At 35.6% G+C, this 19,289-nt stretch overlaps 2 protein-coding genes across 6 annotated transcripts; both read left to right on the forward strand.

The window, feature by feature from the left end:
• Positions 1-495: 495 nt before the first annotated feature.
• On the forward strand, positions 496-4,415 carry NINJA (Putative interactor of JAZ). Of its 5 annotated transcripts, none has more exons than XM_088207647.1 (3): positions 496-621; positions 1,689-2,823; positions 3,729-4,415. In XM_088207647.1, the coding sequence occupies exons 2-3, from the start codon at positions 1,794-1,796 to the stop codon at positions 4,223-4,225; spliced, it is 1,527 nt and encodes a 508-aa protein (XP_088063773.1). In that variant the 5' UTR covers positions 496-621; positions 1,689-1,793; the 3' UTR covers positions 4,226-4,415. The 5 variants fall into 5 exon arrangements, with proteins under 5 accessions (XP_088063773.1, XP_088063770.1, XP_088063768.1 ...); XM_088207644.1 differs by having other exon boundaries at positions 507-647; XM_088207642.1 differs by having other exon boundaries at positions 546-966.
• A 1,747-nt stretch (positions 4,416-6,162) lies between these two features.
• On the forward strand, positions 6,163-7,820 carry LOC110816278 (E3 ubiquitin-protein ligase ATL42). The gene has a single exon (XM_022044411.2). It carries the CDS (start codon positions 6,422-6,424, stop codon positions 7,655-7,657), a length of 1,236 nt encoding a protein of 411 aa, XP_021900103.2. The 5' UTR covers positions 6,163-6,421; the 3' UTR covers positions 7,658-7,820.
• The last annotated feature ends 11,469 nt before the right edge of the window (positions 7,821-19,289 follow it).

The raw sequence follows: 19,289 nt of genomic DNA on the forward strand, positions 1-19,289 counted from the left end.
ATTTGTTTTAAATTAATTTTCATAAGAATTTCATAGTTCTTGAAATATCATATACAAGTTTTTGGGTTGAGAGTTAAGGAAACTTAAAGTTATAGAAACATATAAAAATGTCCTAATTAAAGAATTGATAATGTAAACATTATTTAATATATATATAAGTTAAAAAATGTCCTAGTTTTTTTAACTAAATAATTACTAAACAAAAGGTGTATTTTACGACAATAAATTAAGAAAGTTTTTGGTAATTATATTTAAGTTCATAAAATATTAATTTTCTATTATCTTATATTTAAATTAATTAGTATATGTTTTAAATAAATTTTATAAAAAGTAAATAATTTATACTACATGTAAGTGTAATCATATGTAGGGAGGGAAAGAAAAAGAGATTAAAGAAAAGGTAAAACCAGTTAAATTATTGTATTTTAAATAAAACAAAAAGGAAAATATATACACACACACACACAGCTACAAGTGATCCAAGGAAGGTGAATCTATATAATACTCACGTGCTCAAAATGAAAATATTAATAAAAAACAAGAGGTGGATTTTAATATTTTTCAATTTCCACATAGCTGCAGCCTCACTCTCTATGAGTTTGCAGGACGAATACTGCTAGGGTTTGATCATACCCCTCCTCACCGAGGTTTATATTTCTCTTCCTTTCCCTTCCTCAATCACTGTTTCTATTCACATGTCTATGCACGTATACACGCGCTTGTTTTTGGTTTTGCTTTTAATTTTCTTGTTGCAGCTTTCTACCATATGATTTTTTTTTTCTTTATGTTTTTCGATTGAATCTGCGTAGGATCTTGCACAGAACTAAGCTTTTTTCTAATGGGACTTCTAGATTTTCTTCAGATCGAATCTGATTTACCTGTTACTTGTGAGTTTCATCTGCAACGTTGTCAAGCGTCAGTTTTTTTCTACTTGCCTGCCCCTGATTTTGTTTCGCCATTCATTTAGTGAGTGTATTCCATTTCATAATCTTCTTTGATTTTCAAGCATGTGTGCTTTGTATGGCTGAGTGTAGGCGGATGTTGTTATGCACTGAATTGACTCCAACGGATTAATATCATGAACATGTAGTTGTAGTTATTTGCATGGAGGACTAAGGTTATCTAATTTGAATTTTGAGATTTAATATATTTGATTTTCTTTTTCAATTTGATTCCTGCACTTGCTCTTATACTTTGCTGCTGATTAGGGATTTTTCTCAGTCAGTTCTTTTTGCTAGTTTCTAGATGTGTGTAGGGTGTTGAAATTTCTTAATTGAGTTTCCGCTAGAATTTTGCTATTAAGACCATGGATTCATTATATAGTTTTAGGAACTTGTCTGGTCTATTAGGGGTCTGTTCCCTGTTCATTTTTAGGATTCAATTTCAGCTTTCATATGCCTGCAATTAGCCAATTTCCTACAGTTGGTTTGAGAAATTTGACTGGGGTTTGGACATGATGCCCTTAATCATTCCCAAGTTATATGAATTCTTTGCCCACTTTGTCTGACATGTGCACTTATAATGATCTATCTAGAAAATATGATGTTCAGATATCCCAGGGCTGGATCTGATTGCACATCTTTGAGAGGCCATATATGGATGATATTTGAACCTTATTTCTTCTTATATAATGGACATAACCTGTCTTTACCTTACACAACATTTCCTTAAAATTGACTTGCATGCAGGGATGTCCTTTGACATGGTTGTCTCATTACGTGGAGGTTTATGTCATTGAGAGTATTCCAAAGCGTGGATTTCTGACTTGTATTTGAGTAAGCCAGTAACATATAATGGAGGACGATAATGGACTTGAACTTAGTTTGGGCCTGTCATTTGGTGGATCATCGGGCAAAGGGAAGGCTAAAAATTGTAGCTCCTCAGATATTTGGACTGAAGAAGGCGACAAAGGCAGTAAAATAGTTGGTGATTTCAAAACTTTTCTTCATTCAGGAACCCACAAACAGGATCCTAGTACTGGGTCTCAGAGAAATGATTCAGTTAAACCTAAAGAAAACTTCTTTAACAACCTCTCAAGGGCCACAGCTGAACCAGATGCTTCCATGAACCGAATTTGGGTTACAAATAATAGTAGGTCTGCAGACCTTGAGGAAGAGAAACAGTCTGACGCAGGGAATAAACGGAAATTATTGTTCAATGAGATGAACAGTCAAAAGAAGCATGAGAGAGAGCCACTTACTGATTTGCATGACAAAGCAAAAACTCCACATTTGTCCATAACCACAGAAGATGGCTCCACTGCTGAAAATGAAGATGTGGCAGAGTCTGAAGTTGAGGGTTCAACTTCGAGGTTCATTTTACACCACGAAGATGGCTCAAAAAGATTTGTTGGAGTTAGTAGTTCTTCTGAGGTATCAAAGGAGGTTCGTGGGTTTTCTGACACAAATGTTATGGATTTACAAGGTAAAAAGACATTTAGTGCTTCGGGAGAAGATGAGTTTAAGCTTGGGAATATGACTTATGGCATTCCATTCTCTGCTCAGTCTGCAAATGTCATGAATGTACCGTATTCATTGCCTTCAAAGGATCCTAACTCTGGTGGTGCACCCAGCACGTCTGGTCACTCGCTATCTGGCATAGCTCAGATGATGCCTACCACAAGCAGTGAACGATCAGGAGCCCAGTCTGTAAATCCTGGAAACTTGCCGGTTATGTTTGGTTACTCACCTGTTCAACTTCCAATGCTGGATAAGGATGGTTCCTGGGGTTTAGTTTCTCATTCACAACCCTTTCACCCTTCCTACGGCAGTAGAGGTCCACCAACCTCAGATAAGCATAATGACAGCTTAAAGATATCTCAAGGTATGTTTTTATGCACTTCTCTATTGTACAATGCATTAACCAAAAGAGGCTAGATATTTTTTAGATGGTTAATCTTTACATCATATGTCATATAGAGAACTCAACTCATTCTAAGAGCATATCTATCATAATTAGAATGTTGACTTTGACTAGTATTCTGTTAGCCATCTCATACTTTGTTGCCTAACTGGGAAGTTTGATCGATTAACCAGATAAATACTCCTACATTGCATTTGATTTGATTCCTGTAAGATTCATATTAGTCTTATTATGAATTCCTAGTTCAAAGTTTCATGTTAGTCTTATTATGAATAACTAGAATAAAATTGATTACATTTAAGTTACTACAGGGCACCTTGAATTCGTCGATGGTAGGACTTCAATTCCTACCTTCATTGGTGGAAATTGAATTTTCGCTGCCAAGGACTTCAAAGTGAGGGTATATGTAACTAAAACATCACCCGATTCTAAATTTGTTGATGATGGAAATTCAATTCTTAAATTTTCACCATCAAGGCAGTCAAAGTGAGGTTGGTTGAGATTAAACATCACCTATATATTCTAACTATACATACTGAAACTAAGATAAGAATTCGAGCTAGGAACTGAATAAAAATCAAACCAAACACAAGTTAAGACATGTCAATCCAAGATATACCCATTATATATTTTCAATTTCGGTAATAAATTTATTTAGGCATGAACATGTGAAGCACACATAATGTGCTGGTGTCATGTATGTGCTTATTGATTTCAACGTCAAATAATTGTTGTAATTGTGAGTTTTGATTGCCTCTTGCAATGTTATCATGCTCCTTTGAATTCTAGGTTAGATAATACTTTTGTTCCAATGTAGTTTTGGAACTTATTTTGGAAAAGAAATATTTTCTTTTGTGTTTAAACAGCTGCCATGCAAGCAATTACACGTAATTCCTCCGATGGTACACTTTATGATGGGAGGACTATAGAGCGGACGAAAGCTGAAGGAAAAATGCAAGCTGGCGAGGAAGGCTTCTCCAGTCAGACAGAAGATGTGAAAGGAAGCGGCATAAACCTTAGGGTGAAAGATCCATCTGAGAGGCCAGGAGCAGAAAGTTTTTCTCTTGACTTCTCAGAGATAAAGCCTGGTATTGCTGCAGACTTGAAATTTGGAGGATGCGGGTCATGCCCAAATTTACCATGGGTATCTACTACAGGTTCTGGTCCAAATGGTAGAACCATATCTGGCGTTACATATCGATTCAGTGCAAACCAAATCAAAATTGTTTGTGCTTGCCATGGTTCTCATATGTCTCCGGAGGAGTTTGTGCGGCATGCGAACGAAGAATATGTTAGCCCTGAAGGGGGAACTGGTTTGGCTACCTTCCCAAGCACCAATCCTGCTGCTTCTGCTCATACCTGAAATGTCCAAGTCACCGAGGGAAAGCTGGGTACGGGGTTTGCAGTAGTAACCGGTGAGATTTCTCACAGTTTCACTTGTTTATCTGTTTTAAGTTTGTAATAATGATTTTGATTGTGGAATAGTAATTTTGAGCAGTTGAAGTCTGCGGGTGTGTATTATATGTTTTATAATGATAAAGATTAGTGTAGAAGTGAGGTGTTTGTGGTATAGAATAGGAAAGTAGCTGAGTGGATGATGCAACTACTACATCTTCTATCTTGAATTGTGTAGTTTCCTTTTTCAAAATAGAAAATTTGGGAGGGATATAATAGGACGTGTAGAAGAGAAAGATTGTGGTATTTTCGTACGAGTCACGCATATATGAGTTGTAATGCGTGTCCAAGTCATCTGCATGTGTCAATAACAAATACCTGCCGGATTTTCTGTGATTGTTTGGGGATTAAGTAAGGGAGAGAGAAACCTAACCTGTGCTTTATCATATTTATATATACATGCATATATATATATATAATTAACTATTTTATGTTACCATGACACCTTTAACCCATTATTTTTTTTTCATTTAATATTGGGTTAAGTAATGAAAACTATTTTTTCCTTTCAATTCTAATTATATTATTATAAAGTATTTTGCGAGTAATTGCTAATTATAATACCAAATACCCACAAATTAAAATTCAAAAAAAAAAAGAAAGAAAATAACATGACAAAATTAAATACATGATGGACTGATTAATTCCCATTAATTGAAAGAAGAAAAAAAATTGGAAAAGAAAGGGGAAGCTTGTAAATGTTTTATTTAATTATATGAGTTTATAGAAATACAATTCCTTGATTATTATTATTATGTAGGGTATCAGAATCATAATTTTAATTTCAAACTTGGTATATTCCTTTTTCTACATCACAGATTATCGGTTTTAGTTTAATTAATGTTAAATATTTGCTTATATAATTTTTAATTAATTAAATATTTATTCTCATACTAATTTTGTTAAAAGTGTTAGTACAGCTTTTAAGCTGACAGATCAATGAGGATCAGCTGTCAGCCCAGCTGCATGCAGATATAGACCGCACCTATCATCTCCTTTGACTTTTTTTTTTTTTTTTTTTTTTTTCCCCCAGTACATAGAGACATATATATATATATATATATATCACCAACATTGACGTTTTTTTTATATATTGCAAACTAGACTTTTCTAGTACGTTATTCTCTTCTCCAACAAATACATTTTCATTTTCAATTTTTTAAAATAAAGATTTATTTACCAAAGCATATGAAAGTAACAAGTACAAATCTAGTATATATAAGTATAGGTCAAAATAGAAAATGTCAATTCCAATATTTACCCAAAGTCCGTATTGTAAATACATAATCCCACAATTTAATTTTATGACTTGATAACTGCTGCCACTAAAATTAGTATTATTCTTTCCTTATACAATATAAATATATCAAAATCATTTTATTATTTAAATAATAACTCTTTTTTAAAATCTTAAAAGATGCCGAATTAAAATTCTATTCTAACTAAATTAAATGTGAAGTTCAATATTAGTCAAATTAATTAATATTTATATATTTCTATACAATAACAAAATATTATTTGTAATAAATAATTTTATTGATTGGTTAATTAATCACATTTTATTCACGAAATGAATTGGATTAGTATTGCACTTAAAACATATATATCTCTGACCTGAGATGTACATATGTAATCATAAACCACACACTCATATATAGAAAATAGTACAAAACAAAATAACCCACCAAGTGAGAAAGCATATATATATATATATATATATATATACATATATGTATCATAATAATTAATAAATTAAAATGGAAAGGTGTCCACGTTGTCGTCACTACGGAATAAAAAAGCTGAAAAACCTAATTTTACCATTTTAAAACTCATGTTTGAAGTGAAGAGCCCGCAAGAACAGGTAAAGGAAGAAACCAAGAAAACTGACAAACACCAAGGATTCTCTTCTGGGTATTGCTATTTATAAAGGTCCCACCCTTAAAACCCCATTCACCCATTCCCTACAACATATATATGTATATATGCAGACACACACACACACACACACACACACATATAAATTATATGTCAAAAGAAATGTTGGCCGGAGCTCATCACGTACTATAGATCAATTTTATCTGTGCTTGACTTTGGTACTTCACTAATGGGTCCATTTGGTTGGATGATTAGTTTGTTTCTTCTCTGGGTATTAGTTATTGAAGCTGAAGCACAGTCTGGCTTACTCAACGAGGAATCAAATTCAGGAAATGATGCAAATTTTGAGCCAAGCCTTGCTGTTGTAGTAGGAATTCTGTGTCTCATGTTTTCTCTGACCTGTATCCTTCTTGTCTATGCAAAATTCTGTCACAGGAGAGCTTCTGTTCATGGCGATCATCCTCCTCAACTCAACCCATTAAGGTCTCGTACGTTTTCTGGTGTTGACAAGACGGTGATTGAATCCCTCCCTTTCTTCAGATTTTCATCTTTAAAAGGCTCCAAACAAGGCCTTGAATGTTCAGTCTGCTTATCAAAATTTGAAGATGTTGAGATTCTCAGACTCTTACCCAAATGCAAACATGCTTTTCATATCAACTGTATTGATCAGTGGCTTGAAAAACATTCCAGCTGCCCTCTTTGCAGACATAAAGTCAACGCTGATGATTCTTCTCTCTTTGTTTATTCTACTAGCATGAGGTTCTTGAACCAGTCTGACTTCGGAGAAGATTCCAACATAGAGCTTTATGTCCAGAGAGAAGAAGAAGATCAACGTCATGGGTCTTCAAGATTCAGTATTGGAAGCAGCTTTAGGAAAATTACAAAGGGTAATTTTGATAAGGAAGAAGCAAGTTTGATCCAACAAGAGGCTGATAACCAGCAAGTTTTACACAAGTTCAATCACAAGATTATGGTGTCTGATCATGTGGTGTTCAAGAACCGGTGGAGCAGTGTTAGCTCTTCTGATCTTATGTGTTTGAATTCTGAGATGATTAATGGCATGTCAAGTGACAGATTCTCTTGGAATATCGAACAAGACGAGGTTTCAACAAGATCGAGAACAGCAGAAAATGAAGAAATTGCAAAGATTAAGGAGGAGATTGAGAGGAAGAGATTGTTTGAGAATAAGGTTGGAAGTAGCTGTAGCTCATTAATTAACAAAACTAATTCTACTTCAGATTCTTTGATTATTACATCAAGAATCATAAATCCATCAGACAGAAGATCAGTGTCTGAGATCACTGCAGTTTCAAGACATGCAAACAGAATTAATGATTCTGATGAAACCAATCAAAAGCAGGAGAGAATCAGACGGCTGTGGTTGCCGATTGCTAGAAGAACAATTCAATGGTTTGCCAACAGAGAAACTAGATCTCAACAAACCACACACCATATAGATGTATAGATAGACAGATAAATGTATTTCTGAATATTTTTACACACAATGCCTCCTCCATACTTGCTCATAATTCCCAACATGTGTATGTAAGTTCATAACTCCAATAGGAGAAGACATGGGATTATTAATTTTTAAGTTATCATGATTTCTCATGAAATTTAATGTATAATGATAGTCTTCCAGTGATTGAGAGATGGGTAGGAAATTAAATTAATATACCCAAAATTATGCATGAAGTTAATATATATATATATATATTTGGTTGATGAAAGATTTGAAGTGGGAAAATAATATCATATTCATTTTCATTTGAGTGCAAATACTTTTGATTTTCTTTTTTGCTCAATGATTGAAAAAGTTATAATTGAAAAGGAAAGCAAAAGTGATTACTTAATCAACAACAATCTACATGCCACCCTGGTTTTATCATTTAAAGCATTTTCATGATTAGTTTAATCAATTTTTCCCAATTAGGAATCCTAATGTTCAATTAAATTTCCATTTTTTTACTTAATTTAATTTCCATTTTATAGCTATATATATATTAATTCTCGTACTTTTTGCATGTATAGGTTAAATTGTGGCAACTTTAAAATAAATCCTATATTTCATGAAGTTGAATAAATTGTTTTGATTTCACTTCAAACTAAGCCTAAATTTTGAAAGAAATCCCACAAAATTTTAATTCTACTACAAATATTTTTGGCAATTTATTATGTATTCAGAATCCAGACTCTATTAATTCATTTTAGTTTAACATAATATATGCATATATATATATATATATATATAAAGAGACAAGGGAAGAAACAAATACATCTGCCACTGGTATTACATCACACTGTGTGTGTGTGTGTGTATATATATATATATATATAGATTCTGGGATTTAGCACTTTAATTTGTTCATGCCGTATCCCTTTCTATATATACATACATATATATATATATATATGTAGTAGGTGGGTAAGTATATTTGTAATGGACGTCAGAGGTGAGGGCTATTCGTTTGTCCTTGTATATCTTTCAACTATCCGTGACTCAATTTTCTTAATTTCCTACTTAAATTTGCACGCAGCTGCTGGCTCAACAACTAATATTATTTTATATATTATCTTTACCCTCATACATATTTTATAATGTGGGAGAAGGAAAATGGAAATAACTTAATTTAAAGATTATCCCAAAAGTGAAATATTAAGTTCTGTGCATATATATACTTAAAAAAATTTAATACCCATAAAAAATAATCACAATCAGAATACACTTGGGCTTTGCATGTAGAAAAAGCCCCCATCAGATATTAATGTCTCATAATTTAATTGAATTAAATAATAAAAATAAGTTTTGTTGGATTTAATTAAATAATCAGAAATAAATTTAATATATATATTTAAAGAAATAAACAACAGTAAGATGGATGGGGTGGAAGGCTGCCAGCCAGCCTAAGTTTTCTCCCATTAAGCAATTAGTCTTTAAGATATAATTCATTAATTGTTTGATAATGAGATTTTCATTAAATGGTTATTTATTAGTCATGCCCCCCATCTTTAATTAATTGATTTTAGTCGCTAATGGTGGTAATTAAATGTCCTTACACAGGATTGATGTTTAAACTTTGAATACTTAATTTTGTAATAAAATTAACAAACAAATTTTGCTAAATGATTAACGGTGTTTTCCTTTAAATTAAAAGTTTCAGTTTTTATATTTGTTTAATGCAATATATATATATACACATACATATATGTATTAAAAAAGGAAAAAACTTTATAAAAAAATTATTGGTTTACTTGATTTATAATGTCTTTTACTTTTAAATTAAACTTTCATAATATAATCGAATGATCTTTTTCTTTTTTTTCCAGTAGTGGCTAATTTTTAAACAAGTGCAGCCAAAATTGTGATAGTACTAGTGGACTTATTATTATTTATGGTCCTAGAGATAACATATATGTAATACCTGTAATTAATTTTTTAAAAAAATTAAAATTAATGTATAAAATATATTTTTTTTTAAATTATGAATTTTATTTAATATAAAAATTAAAAAAATAGGTAAATGCTAAAATTGAAAATAATTTAAAAAAAAAAAGATGTGAATTTAGGTTCTGTATGTATTTTTAAAAGAAAAATCGGAAACTATGAGTCAAAACATAATTTAAAAAAAATGTGTCACGTATAACCGTCCAGTCAGCAGTCCCGACAAACTGGAGCGCGTCGCGTGGTAAGGAACGCTAACGCGGTGCCACGCGAGAGGCCACGCTGGCAGCCCGCGCGCCAGCGATCGAACAGTCCGAAATTATTCCTGCACGCGTGGACAGTCTGGATTCATTCCCTCCTCAGGCGCCATCGTACGGTTCAGATCAAATCACGATGAACGGTGTAGATTCATTTCCTATTTAAACGCGATCGGACGACTCAGATTAAAGGGAGACGGATATAAATACATCACTTCACACTGAACCCTAACCTTAGCTGCCAGCCCCCCGCCAGAGAAGAAGAACCAGTCGCTGGGAGAGAGAGAGAGCCAACCGCCGCCCGCCGCCGTACCTGAGTCACCTCCGACTGTCAAAAGAGGTAAAAAAAAATTTATTCGCTCGAAATTCGATTTTAAACACCCACATGGCCAAATCGGAGCAAAAGAACTAGTGGATGAGCCGAAAACAGCAGGTAAAGCCCGGCAGCGCCGTTGCAGGAAAATTCAAAAATTGCCTCCGATGAAGCCCTTTCCGATTCCCGTTTCGTGCAAATTTTTCACCATTGTATTCATCATTCTGTTTTTCACAAGTTGACCGAAGAGAAACGTCTAACCGTGAAGGTGAGCCGGCGGGGCTGCCGCACCGGAAAATTCTGTCGCCGGTAAGTTTCTATTTTTTAATTTTTTTCGGTCAACCGATACCTCTTAACGTATTTTCTCGCATTGATGAGTACAAAACCGATCGAAAACTACCAGTTTGAGGAAAACTGCCACCGCTCGCAGCGGTGCCGCCGTGTCGGAATTTTAAAATTGGTCGGAAGAGGCTTTTCACACCGGTTTTGAGTTTTTTAGGGTATTTCTAGGTACTTGTAGTGTGTTTTAATCTCCGAAGAAAAATTTAGAGAATCTATGAACTGCCAGTAGGCGCAGCTCAAAGTTTAGCATTCAGACACTGATTCGCGTAAGAATCCCTCACTTTATTCCTTGTTATGGAATTGAAGTTTAATTATAAATAATGTGATATTTTTTATAATTTAAAAAATTTTGATGATTAATCACATATTACTAATGGAGGCGGAACCGGTTATTATTCATTGTTGATCCTATTTGATTGATTTTACTGTTTCAAATGCATAATATTACACTGGAGTTAGTATGATGATTCAGTGGTGTTTTCTTGATGCATGTATTTGCTTGTTCTGCGTGATTTACAGTTAAATTGTGAAACTAAAAATTAAATGTAAATGGAGAATTATTGCTTAAGTAAATGAATGAATGGTAGCCTTATTGGATATCTTGGGAGATAGTGCACGAACCGGGTGCATAGAGAATCCTACCATGAGCGCTGCCTCATACCGGACGGGGTATCAATGATTGATATTTTGACGCTCATACCAGACGAGGTATGGAGACGATCTGTTTCACCCTCATACTGGACGGGGTATTAAGAGATGGTATTTTTGGCGCTCATATCAGACGGGGTATGGGGACGACCGATTACTTGAAAATGTTGAATAAGGGTTCACGTGTAGTGGGGACATCCCTATAGACCCCCTATAGATACCAGTAGGCAAATAAAAATGAAAAATTGTTGTTCTGCTTAATTGAATATGAGATTATGATATTGTTTGTGTTATTATCTCTATAGGTCAGGTTTAAAAATTTCGCTGCGGTAAGTATACAATAAATAATTTTACTTATGATAAATGAATTTACTTAAATTAAGAGCTCCATTAGTTGTTTTCATGATTTTTACCAACCTTAATTTTTGTATCGGTGAGTAATGTGACATTCTTACTGGATTAGTGTAGCTCACTCTTTCATTAACCATTTTAAATCAAGAGGACTAGATTCAGATCCCGATCCACAAGTGAGTTACGAATAGGATATTCAGTTGTTTAGTTTTCATTTATTTATTTGATTATTTATTGTTCTTTTAGAATGAATATTCTCGTAACCCTATTGGGTATTCTGAATTATTGTGTAAGAAATGTAAACTCTAATGCTATTATTTCGCTTCCGCATTCAATTTATAATTTATTTTCTTTTAAGTTCCGAGTCGTTACAGTTGGTATCAGAGCCGCGTTCCTCGGAACCATTCCTTACACAAAAATCCTAGGAAATACCAAAGAATGAATTATCACTCAACTATTCCTTATGAAATACAGGTACAGATAGATGAGGAAATGAAGACCCCCACTGAACCAAGCAGCCTGGGAGGGTTCGCTTCAAGAGAATATTGACCGATTATTTGAAATGCTGGAGAGACTCATCGTTGCCCAGCAGGCCCGAGAGGAAATGAGAGAACTACCTGACCTTCTCCCGCTACCGTAGGTTGAGCCACCCCGGTACGACCCTGCTCATCCACAGTACCATCCGGCACCACCACAGTATGATCTGGTGCCTCAACCACAGTTCCACCTAGCACCACCACAGTATAGCCCCGTGCCCCAACCGCATCATCCGACACTACCACAGTATAATCCAGTGCCTCCACCATATCATTTAATACCACCATGGGGTCATCTGGTCCATCCCTGGCACAATCTAGTCCCTCTTCCACGGGACCCAATTCCTCCCATGATAGACTCAAGCTACATTGAGAGGTATAAAAGACTAAACTCATCTATTTTTGCAGGAGGATCCTCCTTTGAAGATGTCAAGTACTGGTTAGCTGAGACAGAGAAGATCTTCACGACTCTTGGAGTGATTTTTGAACAAAGAGTCATACTTGCCACCTACATGCTGATAGGAGAGGCAAGTCGCTGGTGGCAACTCAAGCAGGCCACTCTACCCATTCCAGTTACTTGGAAACAATTCTTGATGGCTTTTAATGCAGAGTACCTCTCATAGCATCTCTGATATCTGAAGGAAATGGAGTTTACACACCTGGTCTAGGGTGATATGACTATATCAGAATATGCTTGAAAATTCCTAGAGCTGGGCTAGTATTCCCCTGAGAGCATGATGGATGAAGGCAAAAAGATAAAAAAGTTCGAGTGGGGTCTCCGTCTTGAGATCAGTAGTTGTATATGTTCGAACTCAGTACTTACTCGGTTGTTCTAGCCAAAACACAGTTAGTGGAGAGGAACCTTCTCATTTTTTCTCCAACAGTAGAGAACCTCAGGCCCTCGATTTCACACTACAGACCAGCACCTACTACACCTGTTCAGCAAAACAAGAGACCTAGGCCAATGACTCAGGCTCCTTCTCAGATTTCAACAACAGAACGCGGTAGGAGTTGCCAACACTATGGCAAGGATCATGGGGACCGACCCTGCTATCGTCTCAACAATACTTTTCGCATATCTAAGAGTGTCCAGCATTACACGAGGGAGTGCTCGAGGAATCAGAACCAAGCCAGACCTCCGATCTAGAGCAAAGCCTATAACCTCACTCAGCAGGATGCAGAAACCAACCCAGACGTGATACAGGGTATGTAGACTATATGTAATCATCTTGCACATGTTTTGATTGATACTAGTGTCTCACATTCATTTGTTTCACATATTTTTATATCAAACTTGAATGTATTACCTGAAAGACTTGATTCTGTGTTATTTCTGTCTACTCTTGGGAGTAGGACACTACTGGGGGAGGTTATATACAAAGTTTGTGTCATAAATATAGCAGATAGAAAATTGAGTGTAGACCTAATAGAGATTAATACAGGGGATTTTGATGTAATCCTAGTAATGAAGTGGCTAGCGGCGTATCACGCCACTGTAGATTATTTTCATAAGAAACTTATATTCAACTCTCCTAATGAGGAGTCATTTACAAATTAATAAAATTCTTTAACATTTGTTCCCTCATGACAATTTTTCATATTATCAAGTGCTTTAATAAGGTTATTTTCTCTAAGTAGGCAAACCTAAAAAAGAAATTTATATTTAAGAGATTCCGGTAGTATGAGACTTCCTAGATGTGTTCTCAGATAAACTACTTAGACTGCCAGTGGACAGAGAAGTTGAATTTACCATAAACCTTTACCTAGACACCCAGCCCATTTCGGTTGCCCTTTACCGCATGAGTCGTGTTGAAATAGAGGAGTTGAGAAAACAGATCAATGAATTGCATAATAGTAGATTCACCCAAAATAATATGTCTCCTTGGGGTCGGAGTCACATTTGCAATGAAGTGGGATGGGATGTTAAGGTTATGTATTGACTACAGATGACTGAACAGGGTCACGATCAAGAATAAGTACCCCTTCCCCAAGATTGATGACTTTTTTGATCAGTTGCAAGGTGTTAAAGTCTTCTCCAAAATATACTTGAGTTCAGGTTATCATCAGGTAAAGATCAAGGTGAAAGACATTCCCAAAACAGCTTTTTGAACTAGGTACGGATACTATGAATTCTTGTTCATGCCATTTGGACTAATCAACACACCAGATATCTTCATGGATTTGATGAACAAGATTTTCAGATAATTATTAGATCAGTTTGTCATTGTATTTATCGATGATATCCTGATCTATTCAAAAAGTAGAGAGGAGCACACTCACCATCTGACTCAAGTTTTACAGGTTCTCAGAGAAAAGAAGTTGTATGCAAAACTGAGCAAGTGTGGGTTCTGGCTCGAGCAGATTACCTTCATAGGGCACATCATATCAAGGGATGGAGTGTCAATAAACTCTAAAAAGGTTGAGGTAGTGTTTGGCTGGAAAAAATTAACCTCGATCAAGGAGATTCGTAGCTTTCTGGGAATGGTAAGTTATTACCGCAGGTTTGTGGAAGAATTTTCTAATCTAGCTGCTCCTTTGACTCGGCTCACAAAGAAGAATGTCAAGTTCGAGTGGAACGAAAATTGTGAAAGAAGTTTTTCAAAACTAAAGAAGTGGTTAACTACCGCATCTATGCTGGTCTTGCCGAGCGAGACAGGTGGATATACAGTTTATAGTGATGTCTCCTATCTAGGGTTGAGTTGTGTTCAATGCAGTATGAAAAGGTCATAGCTTATAGGTCTAAGCAGTTGAAGAGTTATGAGAAAAACTACCCCACCGATGACTTAAAACTTGCCGCGATTATCCACACCTTGAAGACTTGGCATCATTACTTGTATAGGGAGACCTTTCAGATCTATACCGACCATAAGAACTTGAAATACATATTCACTCAAAAGGATCTCAACATGCATAAGAGAAGATGGATAGAACTCCTTAAGGACTACGATTGCAATATCTTGTATCACCTGGGTAAGGGCAACGTGGTAGCCGATGCACTCAGCAGAAAAAGTACATGTATATTAGCTCATCTAATGGCTTCAAAATGCAGGCAATAGGGGCCGCACAACAAGTACAACTACAGGACCTGAAAAAAGTCACATATTTTGCCCACCTGACTGTTCAACCTGAGTTGATCTAGAGAATAAATGAAGCACAATTCGCCGATTCCACTCTAGCAGCCCTTAAGAAAGATGCAGAATAGGAAGTTAATTCAGAATTTCGAGTCTCTACTTATGGGTTGCTTGGATTTCAGAATAGGGTGTGTGTTCCATATGAGAGTGAGCTGAAAATGGACATCATGACAGATGCCCATAGCTCAAAGTTTGTCATACATCCCGGAAGCACTAAAATGTATCAAAGTATACGACTCCGATTTTGATGGAATAGGATAAAAAGAGATGTGACCGATTTTATTTCCAAGTGTTTGGTATGTCAGCAAGTCAAGACAGAACATCAACGCTTAGGTAGGCTACTTTAGCCATTACCAATTTCAGAGTAGAAGTAGGAACATATCACAATGAATTTTGTGACAGGATTGCCTACAGCACACTCGGAACATGATGTCATTTTGATAATTATTGACCAGCTCACCAAGTCTTTCTATTTCTTAGCCATCAGGATGACCGATCCCTTAAAGAAGCTAACAAGAATGTATATCTGGGAGATAGTCAGGTTATATGGAGTGTCAGTGACAATAGTGTCCGACAGGAACTCCAGGTTCACTTTTCGGTTCTAGTCTAGCTTTCAGTAAGCCATGGGAATGAAATTGTCCCTTAGTACTGCATTCCACCCTCAGACCAATGGATAATCAGAAAGGACGATCTGCACACTAGAGGATATGCTCTGAACTTGTGTTCTTAACTTCAGAGCCCATTTAGATGATCATTTACCCTTAATAAAGTTCACTTGCAATAACAGCTACCAAGTAAGTATCGGCATGGTTTCGTACGAGGTGTTGTATGGCTACCCATGCAGATCACAAATCTGTTGAAAAGATGTGGGTGACAAAAAATTATTTGGTCCAGATCTTGTGGAAGAGACTACAACCAAAATAGTTAAGATCAGGAAGAACATCCAGAAGAGTTATGTGGATACCCGGAGGAGGGATTTGGAATTTGAGAAAGGTAATCAGGTGTTCCTTAAGGTCACTCATTTCAAGGGAATCAGTATGTTTGGCAAGAGGGAGAAATTAAATTTTTGGTTTATTGGGTCATTTGAAATTTTAAACAGAATTGGCATCGCCGCCAACAAACTAACGCTACCTTCAGAACTATCCATGATCCATAACGTATTTTATGTGTCCATGCTACACAAGTACAACCCAGATCCCTCTCACATATTGGCCCATGAGCCCCCTTTACTCTAGGAAGATCTGTCATACGAGGAGGTACCGGTCAGTATTGTGGACCAAAAGAGCAGAGTATTTCGCAACCGAGAAATTCCCTTAGTTAAGGTCCTATGGCAGAATCACACACAGGGAGAGGCCACATGGGAGATAGAATCAGACTTTAGAGCCCAGTGTCCCCAATTATTTAATTGAGCGAGAGAGAGACAAATTTGAAGAACCAAATTTCTTTTAAGGGGAGGGGAGTTGTAATACCCATAATTAATTTCAAAAAAATTTAAAATTAATGTATAAAATATTTTTTTTAAATTATGAATTTTATTTAATGTAAAAATTAGGAAAAATTGGTGGAGGATAAAATTGAAAATAATTTTTAAAAAATGAGTGAAAATTTGAGTTCTGGAGGTGTTTTTGAAAGAAGAATAAAAAACTGGGGGTCAAAACAAAATTTAAGAAAAATGTACCACGTAGGACCGCCCAATCAGTAGCCCAAACGAATCGGAGCGCGGCGTGTGGCAAGGCACGCTGACGCAATGCCACGCAGGCAATCCGCGTGCCCTCGATCGGATGGTCCAGAATTATTCTCACGCACGTGGACGATCCGGATTCATTCCCTCATCATGTGCGATTGTACGATCTAGATCAAATCGCGATGAACGGTCCAGATTCATTTCCTATTTAAACGCGATCGGATGATCGAGATCAAATGTAATTGATGACTCAAATTAAAAGAAGACAGATATAAATATCTAACTTCACATCGAACCCTAACCCTAGCCGCCAACCCCCTGCCGGAGAAGAAGAACCAGTCGCTGGGAAAGAGAGCCGACTGCCGCCCACCGCCGTACCAGAGCCACCTCCGACTGCCAAAAGAGGAAAAAAAAATTTTGTTCGCTCAAAATTCAATTTGAAACACCCCATGACTAAATTAGAACAAAAGGACCGGCAAATGAACCAGAAACCGTGGGTAAAGCCTGGCGGCACCGCCGTAGAAAAAATAAAAAACTACCTCCGATGAGACCCTTCCCAATTTCCGTTTCATGTGATTTTTCTACCATTGTATTAACCATTCTATTTTCCATAGGTTGACCGAAGAAAAACGTCCAACTGCAAAAGTGAGCTGGCGAAGCTGCTGTACCGGAAAACTTCGTTGCTGGTGAGCTTCTGTTTTGCGATTTTTTTTTGTCAACCGAGGTCCCTTAACATATTTTCTCGTAGGGATAAGTACAAAACTTGTCGAAATCGATCGAAATTGGCCAAAAATGGCAAATCCGAGGCAAACTACCGCCGCAGGTGGTGGTGCCACTGTGCCAAAATTTTAAAATTGGTCGAAAGAGGGTTTTAACATCGGTTTTGGATTTTTGATGATATTTATAAGTACTTAGAGCGTGTTTTAATCTCCAAAGAAAAATTTAAGGAACTTGAGAACCACCAATAGGCACAGCTAAAAGTTTAGCGTTCAGACACCGATTCACGAAAGAATCTCTCACCCTATTCCATGTTATGGAATTGAAGTTTAATTATAAATAATGTAGTATTTTTTACAATTTAAAAAATGTTGATAATTAATCACAGGTTACTAATAGAATCAGAACTGGTTATTATTCACTACTGATCCTATTTGATTGATTTTACTATTTCAAATGCATAATATTACACTGGAGTTGGTATGATGATTCAGTGGTATTTATTTTATGCATGTATTGCTTGTTCTGCGTGATTTACAGTTAAATAGTGAAACTGAAAATTAAATGTAAACGGAGAATTATTTGATTAAGTGAATGAATGAATAGTAGTCTTAATAGATATCTTGGGAGATGGTAGACAGACCGGGTGCATATGATACCCTACCGTAAGCATTATCTCATACCGGACGGGATATCAATGATTGGTATTTGGGTGCTCATACCAGACGAGGTATAGGGACAGCTCGTTTCACCCTTATACCGGACGGGGCATTGAGGGATAGTATTTTTGGTGCTCATATCGAACGGGGTATAGGAACTGTCGGTTACTTGAAAATGTAGAATAAGGGTTTACACGTATTGAGGATATTCCTATGGACCCCTATGGATACCAATAGGTAGATAAAAAGGAAAGGTTGTTGTGCTGCTTAATTGAATATGAAATTATGATATTGTTTGTGTTATTGTCTCTATAGGTCAGTTTTGCAAATTTCGCTACGGTAAGTGTACAATAAATGATTTTACGTATGATAAATGAATTTACTTAAATTAAGAGCTCCATTAGTTGTTTTCATAATTTTTACCAACTTTTATTTCTATATCGATGAGTAGCATGACATTCTTGTTGGGTTAGTGTAGTTCACTTTTTCATTAACTATTTCAGATGAAGAGAACCAAGATTTAGATCCCGATCCACAAGTGGGTTGCGAATAGAATGTTCAGTTGTTTAGTTTTAATTTATTTCTTTGATTATTCGTTGTTCTTTTAGAATGATCATTCTCGTAACCCTATTGGGTAGTCTGAAGTATTGTGTAAGGAATGTAAACCCTAATGTTATTATTTCGCTTTTACATTCAATTTATAATTTATTTCTTTTCAAGTTCCTGGCCGTTACAATATAAATAATGGTACATTTATCAATATTCAATAAATAAAGACAAAATTCATGGACTAATCAAAGAGAAACCACAACTTCTACAAAAACAAAAAAAAAAAAAGAGAAAAGAAAAAAGCATAACTAATTAACAATTAGAAGGTATCATCACAACATCATCTTTCATTAAAAAAATTTCTATATATATATATATATATATATATATAGAAATAAGTATATAACATATATGAACTAACAACTCATTATTGAGTAATTGAATTACATTAAGACACATATAAAGATT

Source organism: Carica papaya, chromosome 7, assembly GCF_054855325.1.
Source record: "Carica papaya isolate Zhongbai chromosome 7, ASM5485532v1, whole genome shotgun sequence".
Taxonomy (NCBI): Eukaryota; Viridiplantae; Streptophyta; class Magnoliopsida; order Brassicales; family Caricaceae; genus Carica; species Carica papaya.

Bases quoted from the DNA above. Each gene is read 5' to 3' on its own strand.
- NINJA (XM_088207647.1), top strand. From the start codon at position 1,794: ATGGAGGACGATAATGGACTTGAACTTAGTTTGGGCCTGTCATTTGGT. The intron at 2,824-3,728 runs GTATGTTTTTAT...GTGTTTAAACAG, and splicing joins CAGCTTAAAGATATCTCAAG to CTGCCATGCAAGCAATTACA.
- LOC110816278 (XM_022044411.2), top strand. From the start codon at position 6,422: ATGGGTCCATTTGGTTGGATGATTAGTTTGTTTCTTCTCTGGGTATTA.